Here is an 11,600-nt window from a genome sequence, read left to right as displayed (position 1 = left end):
GGTATTTTAGTCCCACAGAAATTTGATAATATTTTTGTAAATAGCAAAATGAAAAACTAATAAAATTTTCAATTCCCAGCATAACTTCACTTTATTTTTGCTCTTTTTTTTTTAGTTGTTAAATCAAATAAAACAGTGAGACAATAAAGAAAAATTGTGAATGATGACCATTGTTATGTAGGTAAACATTCATACACTTAGGGTATAGGTGCCTATTTATTTAGAGTTGGTGTATGATAATCATTTTAAAAAATTATGCTTAGCGGAGTACCAGGAGACAAAATTAAAATTACAGACCAAAAATTGCAATTGTAAATTAAAATTTTATCATTTTTATGTTTTTTTATGTTATTATTTAAATTATAACACGACAATTCATATACACACAATTTTTTTTTTTTGAATATGCAAAAGAAACAGGTAGAAAATTTCACTTTCATTTTTATTTATTCAACATTTTTTTTTTTTAAAAGTCAAAAAGATAACAAACTCATTTTGTGTCTCCTCATACTGATTGTGTATTAAAAAGGAAACAACCAAAAAAATTTCATTTACAATAATTTGGAATTTTAAACAGTAAGATTACTTGTTATTATTAATTCTGATGTTTTGTCAATGTTGCTCTACATTTGAATATAACACGTCGGACGTTTATAACATCAGTGAAGTTAAGCGTTAATCAAATAAATATAAAATGATAGTGCATTGCGTTAATTAAAATAATTCGAAAACTTAATAAGATTAAAAAAACGAATAAATTATTTCCAAGAGGCGAGTAGATGGCTAGATCTATAAATTCTTAATGGTTAAAGGAAGCGTATTTTCTATCCCAGATATATTTTAAATTGATAGTTTAATTGATTTTTCGAATTCTAAGAAAGTTTAGAAATCAAGAGAATCTAAATTTTTCTCTTTGGGTGAGAAGAAAAAAGATGGGTGATAAAGTATGTAATTTTAAAAGTGTTAAAGAATACACAAAATTCAGTCAGCATTTTCCAATTGTTCCTTCAAGATGAAAATGAGATTTCCGGTTTTAAGGTGACTAAAACAGATTGCTCTTGCAAATGTAAGATGCAATATAAGGCATGTAGTATTAGTTATTATAATTTTTCATAAATAAATATCTTAAAGTAAGGAAGAATTATGCATACAAAATATAAATTTGCTTCATTTTAGTAAAATTTTAGGCGGCTTTCTATATAAATAACCCAACGGTGGGTGGGTGAGTGGTAACATAATATGTATTTTAAACTTTAACCGATTTACGTAACATTTTTTTTCCGTTTTTGTTATTATTATTATATTTAAAATTAGTCTAAATTATTCCGTTATTATCTTATACCTTACCCAGATAATATGTGTCATTGTTTTTTATGTTCGCAAATATTATTATGCTGATATACTTACAGTTAGTTTTTTAATAAATGAAAAATTATAATTAAACAAGCAAAGGAAAAAAAATTAAGTATTTATAACTAAAGTAATCTTTATAAAGATAATTTGTGTACCTGTTTTGAATTAACAAGAAAAATTATTTGACGTACTTTTTACAAAAAAAAAACCCAAAATAGTTTTTCTTAATAAAAAAGAATGTCAATTACATAGTACCCAGTTTGTAATGTCCAAGACAATGTTAAAGAAGCAAGTGCATCAATAATGGGTCAAAGGAATATACGAAAACCTAGTATATTTTAATGAAAATTCGATCTTTAGGGGACATACGCTACGAAAACATAATTAACTAGTACAATTGTATGATTATTTCTTTACTAGTAACTCTAACAAATTGTGCAGCTATTTATTATAAGTATTATGCAAAATACTATACAAAATCTAGAGTTTAACATTTTACATGCACAAAAACATGAAAATTCCAAAATGCGAATTGTTATGTGTATAAAGTGTGTAGATAATGAGTATTTCGAACATAGAAAAATTTATGTGTCGTATACCTAATTTTTGTTTGGTCCCAGTTGATGTACCCAACTTAATTTTTATTTACCAGTATAAAAGCCGAAGTCAATACAAAACCGAATTTTACTCGTTTTTTATGTTTTGTATTTTCAAAGTCAAATTCAGGGTTGGCGGCAAATGTCAAAACGTCATTTTGTTGTTGTGTCCGCATTTCACAAGCCTTATATGCAATGTCAACAAATGCAATGCATATTACAAGAATAATATGTCTAGGTAGATTTTAAACGTAGCAATGTTGCAAGTACAAATAATGTACAATTAAAGTCGAGGTTTTATAGAAAACTGTCGTAATATCTCAAATCTTCAAATTTTACTTATAATACCTTAGAATAGAGAAAATAGTCAAAATTTTGGATTGATCTTACAAAAGAAATTTGCTTTTTTTTTGTTTTTTTTTTTCTTAAAAAAATATATGTGTGAGTACTGTAAGAAATAATTGGTGTCCGGATGTGATTAAAATATAACGATGAAGTTATTATTTTTAATAAATTGAATTTATACACATTCACTAAAAAACAATTTTTTTTTTGATTACAGATTACATGCTATAATGTAATAGACGAGCGTTATAATTTGAAGTGTGTTGTATTTAAATAGTTTATTTGTTTTTTAGTCTTTTGAATTCATAGCGAGCACCAACTATAGAAATTACAATTCTGCTGCGAATTTTTCATAAGTACTATGTAATTTTAAATATTACATAACGTAAATAAATTATTATTATCCATTGTTTTAAATTACAGAAAGAATTTAAAATATATTATATGAGGGTATCAACTATTGAAAGGGTTACCTGGTGTTATAGTTGACTTTAAGTATTTTATTGTTTTAGAAAACTTAGTTAATTTTACAGTAATAGTAATTTTTACGGTGTTGTAATTATACAGCAGTGGGGGCTCTTCCTGTTAAAGTAATAAATAAGTACGTTACCAATTATAATGTTGCTATACTAGAGTCCAAATTCTTATTGGGTTCTAATACGCTTAACACAAATTCAATTCAAATTAAGTTAACTTTGAAAACGTGCATTTTCCTCAATTAACACTGCCATTTTTAATATATTAATTGTTTTCTTCTTAATCTAGAAGATAAAAACAACTCGAAATTTGTTGTTTGATAATAATTTTGGTTTTTTTTTTTGAATTTTCATTTATAATTCGTATGGCAACTCAAAAAATTATTAAAATTTTTGGAAATTGTTATTAATAATTTTAAATTTACTTTTTTTAAAACGATTGTTGAAATTAATATTTTGATTTTAGTTTTTTTTAATTTTTTTTTCTGTATGTGCTCAATTTTCTGTTTTTTTCATTTGTGAAATTATTGTTTTAAAACAAAAGACTATCCCGTCCATATATAAAAAGAGTGTAGAGGTCAAACAGAAAAATACTCCACTTATTTCTGTTTTTTAATTCTTACGCAAATAAATTTACTATTGTTATTATTATTATACCATAAGTAACTCTTTTTTTTTATTTTAGTAAAATATTCTATAAACGTGCTTTGAATTTAACTTTGATTAATTACAATATTCGTTAAAATTATTATTGCATAAGTTGGTTGAACTGCATTAAAAAAAAATAATATTGAAAATTGAAATTATTTTAGGTACGATTACGCGGTATTGAAGATAATCAACACTTGCATAATAACGAAAGAAAATTATAAAAAGAATAGTAAAATAAATTTTTATAATAATTAAAATTATTATAATGCAGAGGATGGTCAAAATTGCATGTATATACAGAATGTGCTCTTTAAATGTGGCTATGCTTCCTAAGGTAAATTTTTAAAAAATTAATCATAAATTTTAATGAAATCTAACAATCTTTGGAATATAAAAAGGAAATTCCAGTAAATTTGTTAATAAAATGAATTTTTTTAAATGAGTTTAAATTTAGGTCAAATAATGTGATAGTTATATAATTGAATTTTGCAAAAGTAATGTAAATGAACATTTTCCGTTATGAATCTATCATGCACACAGTAATTTGTTTATGGAAGCGTATGAAATAATAATTATGAATAATAGTTACAAAATGTCTAAATTTCATTCGATCTAAACGATTTATTTCAAAAACTTTTTATATGAAAAATTCTACTGTATGCCAACAGATAGAATCCCCAATATAGTGAAAGAATAATAAATAAACCGTTTGATTTATCGTATATTAAGAACCAGAAAAGTGTATTATGATAACAAGGACCTCTTTAGATGAATATTTCAAAGTAACCTTTTATTTATGATTTTATAATATCGAATTTCAAATAAAAAACTCAAATAATATGCTCGTATTATTTTTATTATGCTGTACAAATTTTCTACAATATTTTTACAATGCGATTATAATTTTATTTAATTCTAATGTGTTGACTGTATGCAAGTTAAATTCGTAGTATCAAATATTTGATCTTTATTGCATTTCATGTGATTTTTAATTAATTTAGTATCTTTCAAGTTACAAATGTAGTATTTATGAGAACTTTTTGGATCGGCAAATACACCTTCTTCGTTGCATTCAAATTTTTTCAATTTTTTTAAAATTTGTTCTCTTAAATTTTTATTATTACGTAGGGCAGGATGGAGTCCAAAATTATTCCTTGAATTATCATCTGATTCATCAGTTTCACTGGTTTCTTTAGTTTCTTCTGAAGTTTCTTTAGATTGTTTAGATATAGAAACTTTACTAGCTTCATTAGTTTCTTCAGAGGTTTCATTAGATTCTTTAGACTCAACAGTTTCAGAAGAATTTTTTGTTTCATTTGTTTTGCTTTCGCTTGATTCTTCATCAGATTCTACAGATTCTGGGCTTTTCGCATTTTCTGCAACATTATTATTTATTTTTTCAACAGTTTCGTTACTTTCAATTGATTCTACTGATTGATCTGACTCAGATGATTGCGAAGAACTTTGTTGTTGTACTCCGTTATTGATTGTGTTACTAGTGGAACCACCTTGAGTTGGATTATTGTGTCCGTTAATGCCAAGATCCCCTTGATTGCCTTGTACTACATGTCCTTCTGCAGCTTGAGTTGGAGCTCCTGACTGAGATTGTACTGATGAAACATGTCCTCCTGTAGAAGCACTTTCAGATTGACTTTCAGAATTAGTTGTTAATACACCTGAAATTGGACTTCCAATTCCACTTCCGCCAACAGTTCCATGTTGATTTTGTACTGAAGTGGTTGATTGTCCTTGGATATGTTCTCCAGTAGAAGCGCTTTCAGATTGACTTTCAGGATTAGTTGTTGATACACCTGAAATTGGACTTCCAATTCCACTTCCGCCAACAGTTCCATGTTGATTTTGTACTGAAGTGGTTGATTGGCCTTGGACATGTCCTCCACTAGACGCGCTTTCAGATTGACTTTCAGGATTAGTTGTTAATACACCTGAAATCGGACTTCCAATTCCATTTCCGCCAACAGTTCCATGTTGATTTTGTACTGAAGTGGTTGATTGCCCTTGGATATGTTCTCCAGTAGAAGCGCTTTCAGATTGACTTTCAGGATTAGTTGTTGATATACCTGAAATTGGACTTCCAATTCCATTTCCGCCAACAGTTCCATGTTGATTTTGTACTGAAGTGGTTGATTGCCCTTGAACTGGACTAATATCTTGGCCTTGGTTTGGTCCAACTGATCCACTCAAACTGTTTTGATTGGAAACTGTTGGTTGTTCATCTACACCGGTAGTCTGTCCATTTTGTGCGGTACCGCCTACCTGAGATTGAATACCGCTGCCTTGAGAAGTACCTGTTGATCCAATTTGATTCGAACCGGTTAAACCACTTTGAACTGGATTGATTTGTCCACCTTGAATAGGATTATGTTGCTGTTCTTGAATTTGGCTTGTTGAACTGTTAGGAGCACTGGGAAGTAAAGCACTTGAACCGACTTGTGTACCGATTTGCTGATTTGATGGTGACTGGTTTGATGGATCCTGGATTGAACTTCCTTGCGAACCTGCATTAGTTGTACCACTTTCGCTTGGGCTAGCATTTCCACCTTGAACCGGACTTATTAAACCATTTTGATCAATGCCGCCTTGTGAATTCTGATTAGAAATACCAGATTGATTTTGTGTTGAATCATTAGGCTTGTTTTGTGCTGTGCTGGTTGATTCACCATTTACTGTGGCAGCTGGGTAACCAGTTGGTCCTGCGTCCGGCACATATTCTTGTCCGTTTTGTGCAGGGACCTCTGGAATTCCTTGGGCTGAATTAATTGACGGACTTCCAGCAATGGTGGCTGTCGCTCCTAAATCTGGACTTGCATTTTGAGCGGGATTCTCCAATCCGGACTGATTTAAGTTGTCTTGAGAAGAGGCTGGTTGAACTGGATGGGTTTGTTGATCTGCAACTGTGTTAATAGATTCAACGTTACTTGTGGTTGGTGGTACATTTTGAGTAGAACCACTAAGTCCGTTGACATTACCTGCTTCACCTTGAGCGGAAGTACCAATTTGTCCTTCTATTGGTCTATCTTGTGCAATTTCGACTGTATTAGATGAGCCGCCTAAAATTTGGTTTTCAGGCTCATTTTGCACTGTGTTACCTGGTCCGTTTTGATTTGCTACACCTTGCAAGTCGTGGTTATTGACACCTGTCTGCTGTTGAACGGAACTGTCTGATTGACTTTGTGCTGTATTAGCGGACTCATTACTGATTGGATTTGCTGATGCGCTCTGAGCAGAGCCACTTAACCCATCTGTAGCTACACTCGTTTGTTGCCCTTGTGTGGAAGATCCTGCTTGGCCTTGATTTTGTAAACCATGTTGAGAACCTTGTGATTGAACATTTGTCTGCTCTTGAACAGGATATGTTTGCTCTCCTTGAATGGGCTTAGTTGGTTCTACGTTATTCGAAACTCCCTGTGCGCTTTGGGAAGTGCTACCTAATTCTCCTTGATTAACGTTTGATAGCTCATTTTGCATAGAATTTCCGGTTTGTCCTTGAATAGAATTATTTTGTGTCGATTCAACTGCGCCAGCTGATTCATTTAAACCTTGATTTGCGAATTCGTTTGAAATTCCTTGGCCTTGATTTGCAGCATTATTTGAGGATTCCGAGGGGGTATTTACTTGCTCTTGAGTGGGATTAATTGGTTCACCTTGAGCTGCAGTTGGTTTGTTTTGGTTATTAGAACCGCTTTGATTTACATTCACTTGTTCTTGATCTGAATTATTTGGTGATCCCTGAATTACTCCATTATCTTCAATCACGGTTTCATTTTGAACTGGGCTGGTTAATACATTTTGATCTGCATCGCTTGAGGGAGCTTGTGGAGGCACATTCGTTTGTAGTTGTGTTGGATTGATTTGTTCTCCTTGGGAAGTGCTAATTGAGTCGGTTTGCGAACCTTGTGTCGGACTGCTTACGGGCCTTTGGTTTGCACTATTTTGTGAATCTATAACCGGATTTGTTGATCCAGCTTGATTTGAAGTTCCTACTTCATTTTGGGTTGAGCCACTTGGACTTCCTTGCTCTACATTGTTTCCCTCTGCTTGTGTGGGGGTATCTGTTTGTTCTTGAATTGGTGTTTCCTGTTCACTTACAACACCGGTGCTAGCCGATTCAGCTTGAACTGAATTTACTAAAGGATCATTTGTAATACTATTTGAGTTTGCTATTACACTACCTTGTTCATTTGTTGTGGAGCTGTCTAGAATGGTTCCAATAACAGCTGTGCTTTGAGTTTGTTCACTTAGTTCAGTTTGGCTTTGAACAGTAGGTTCATTTGGAGAGGACGGATCGGAATTTTGACTTAAATTGACTTGTTCACCTTGAGATGTTGTATTTTCACCAATGGACGATTGTTCACTTTGTGGAATATTAGCTGTTTGTCCTTCAATCGGATCTGGTTGTCCACTTTGAGCAATATTTGCTTGTTGTACGCTAGGAGACTGATTTTCTTCATTTATATTACTTTGTGATTCTGGAATCGAAAGAGGTTGTTCATGTGGAATTGTTTCTTCAACCTGGTTTACATTGACAGCTTCGACAGGTGCTGGCACACTTAAATCATTTTGTCCAGCAACGGTATCTTGAATTGTTGCATCTTGATTAGCTTGAGCATCATTAGATGCGACGTTTTGAGTTTCTGGTGCACTTTGAGCAGTGCTTTGGTCCACTTGAACTGCTCCTACAACGTTTTCATCTGGAGCGATGTTTGGTTGTTGGCTTTGAAGAGAAACTTCTGATTGATTTATAGGAGCAACTTCAGTTTGGGCTGGATCTATTGGGTCTTGGGAAACTGGTTCTAAAGGATTTGTGGAAAGTGTATCTACCACTTCATTTTGAGGTGAGTTTGTTGAAACTTCAATTATTGTGGTGCCTGTAGATGGACTTGTTTCTTTAACAGAAACCTCTGTTGGGGGAACCGAGGCTTCAGTAGCTTGATTTACTAATTCAGTAGCAGGTGAAAATACTTCTCCAGCCTCGGTAGCATTTGATGCAATATCTCCATGATTTAATTCACCTGGATTTCCCATGGATGGTTGTTCTCCTGCTATTCCTTCTAGGTTTCCATTTGCATTTTCATTGGGTTGATCAACAACAGTCGAGTTTTCTAAATCAATTGAAGAAAAAATAGGTTGTTCACTGGTTTCTGTTGGCAATACAGTTGTTGTTACTACTATGTTCGAATTTGTTGGTGCCTCAGAAGGTACTTCTGTTACAGATACGATTACTATTTCTGTTACATTATCTGGAGTGATTTGAGTTTCACTAGTTTGTTCAATAAGTTCTACATTATTTCCTTCAGTTTGATTTGCTACTGATTCATCTGGGCTGACTGAAATAACAGGTTCATCTACTAAACTGGCACTATTTACTGGTTCAGCTGCATCAATATTTAAATTATCATTATTTATATCAGTTACAGCTTGTTCGGCAGTTTGAGTAACATTTTCAACAGCAGAAGATCTACTAGCTCTGGTTGGATTTATTGGCATACATGCGTCACGACCAACACTTGCACATCTATATCCGGTTGGACATAATTGAGCTGGTTCATCATTTGCTGTCATAACACCGTTTCCATTATCAGCACAATTTTTATAACTTAATGGTCCCAAACATATTGATGACCTACCATTGCAATCAATCTGATTTTGAGTAGATGCTAAAGTCGAGTACTGTAAAATTGGAAAAAAATTAAGGATGCATGTATATATTAAAAACTTTAGCAAAATATTAAATAAAAAGGATAGCAAATTATAATTTTAAATTGTAAATTTTCTTAATTTGATTTCAATTTAATTTTATTAAAATAAAAAGCAGTCTAGAAAACTTTTTAACAAAAATTTCAATGAAGACATTCTAAATCACTACTTTGTCACTACTTGAGTAAATTATGATTTTAATGGTTGAATTATAAAATTCTATAGAAATTTAAACAAATTATATGAATAAATAAATAATATTCAATAGAACAATTCGTTAGAACAATTATAAGTAAAACTGAAATTATTACAGAAAATTTTGCGATATCAATCGGTATCAACACTATATGTTATTTTTTATAATTTTATCATTTACATAGCAATATTTCATATTTTGCAATTGTGTTAAAACAATTTTGTAAAGATTTAATTTACACCATTACACAAAAACCAAATAGAAAAGTCAAAAATTACAAAATTTCACAAAATCTTTCTATGGATTTTTTTTAATCACTTTGATATCCTTTTTATGTAATCCTTTAATATTTTATTATATAAATTTCTTCCAAATAAAAAATTCATATTATTGTATTAAAACACAATTAATTATTTATTAAAAAATTCTATATTTACCGCTATCACAAGGACAGCACTGTAAAATGCAAATTGTTTCATTTTTAGTTCGTTTTTCGAATTCGATTCGTATACTGGATAATTTAAAATTTTGCTAGTCTAATTTATAGCAAGAAAAAATTATTTATGCTTAATATTCTAAAAAAAAAATTATCATTTATGGATACCATCTTCTTCATATAAACACATACATACTTACTCCTATGTATGTTTAGATGTCAAAAAAAAAAAAAAGAAAAAATATAAAGAATTTTTGAACATTTTATTATTTAAATTTCTCTTACGTTCAAGATAATGTAAATACGATAAAAAAAATCTTATATATAGTTCTGTAGCAATTAGCTAACGATCATCATAATCATTATCATCGTTTTTTAAATGACATTCTTACACTAATTTATGATTTTGCAGTAAATTTCATAGATATCGTCTAGATAACACCACATTCATTCTAAATTTAAATGTATTTTTCTTTTAGGTACAACAATTTTAAAGTGTTATGAATGAAAATGTGTTTGCATAGATCTGTAATATTGTGACTATACAGTAACAAGAACAAAAAAAACGATTTAGAAAGAGGTTGAATATTTTTTCATCTTGAAACTATGACGAACATGGGTGGTGATAACGGAGATGAATGATTTTCTTAATAAATCCCTACATATAAATATATATATATATTTACTCAACTCTTACTTTTTTAAAATTTTAATTCTAAATACATTGTGTTGTTATTTTGAGTAACTTATTGGTCTGTAAGTAACAAGGTTATTTAAATATTTTACAGGATACAATATTATTTAATCATTTCTACAATAATATGATTGTGTATAAGAAAAATGAATGCTAAATAAAAAACAAAAAAATGTTTAGCAAAAAGAATGTTATGTATGTATTTACATTGAATGTATAATTATTTTTTTTTTTTTGAAATTTTACGCGAATTTATTTTAGGAGAAATATTTTTACTTTAACCCTTTAATACTTCCGAGTAAACTTGATTTACAAATTATATAATAAAAGTTGTATACGATTATCTAACATCAATCCCATTCTATTTTACTGCCAATATTATTACTGCGATATTTCAAGCAATTAATAAACTAAGATATTTTAAGTAATTGTTATCAATGTAAAAATGTATAATATTATCCGATAGCGGGTGAAAATTAATTGTACTTATAATGCTGTGTCACAATTTTCAAAAATTATATGTTATTAAAATTTTGATTAACCCTTTTGTAATAGTTTCGTTAGCGACAGATAGAAATTATGCAGGCAGATACGAATTTATTTCCTTCTTTTATTGTGTATTCGAATACAAAGATGTACGAATTATTTCAATTCTAAAAGAGTTAATAAGTTTTCATTCAATTTCCAAAATAATACAAGAATATTTAAAAATTGTACAATAACATATACATAAATACATACATTTATTCATATATATATATTTGTGAAGTACATTTTTATAATTATTCAAACTGGAATAAATTACTTTCATATACAAGAATTTTACTGTGTGTGATTATTAGTATTAGGTCAAATGTTGTTAAACTTTTTAAGAACTTTATTGAACTGTATTGAACTCATCCTATAAGACAAGTGATTTCACACCTCATATTTAGTCAGAAAAGCGTATAAAATAGCGTTAACTTACAAAAATTTTCAATATGAAATTTTTTTTTTTTATTATTTTTTCCTATATATCTTATTATATTTGAGCAAATTATTAACGTTGGATATTGATTATTTTATATACATTAGATTTTGCTTATTTTTGATCTCAAGAACCTAAATTTATGATCTAAAATCAAAATCTTAAGAA

At 29.9% G+C, this 11,600-nt stretch overlaps 1 protein-coding gene across 1 annotated transcript; it reads right to left on the bottom strand.

Annotated features, from left to right (window-relative positions):
• Nucleotides 1-4,265: 4,265 nt before the first annotated feature.
• LOC129605166 (mucin-19-like) lies at nt 4,266-9,870 on the bottom strand. Its single transcript, XM_055514750.1, has 3 exons — nt 9,773-9,870; nt 4,994-9,112; nt 4,266-4,951 (listed from the first exon to the last, which is right to left on the bottom strand). Exons 1-3 carry the CDS (start codon nt 9,812-9,814, stop codon nt 4,337-4,339), a joined length of 4,776 nt encoding a protein of 1,591 aa, XP_055370725.1. The 5' UTR covers nt 9,815-9,870; the 3' UTR covers nt 4,266-4,336.
• Nucleotides 9,871-11,600: the final 1,730 nt, after the last annotated feature.

Source organism: Condylostylus longicornis, unplaced genomic scaffold (genome assembly GCF_029603195.1).
Source record: "Condylostylus longicornis isolate FDR11 unplaced genomic scaffold, ASM2960319v2 ptg000013l, whole genome shotgun sequence".
NCBI lineage: Eukaryota > Metazoa > Arthropoda > Insecta > Diptera > Dolichopodidae > Condylostylus > Condylostylus longicornis.
The sequence above is the reverse complement of the archived record's forward strand: the minus strand, read 5'-3'. Positions and strand labels throughout refer to the sequence as shown.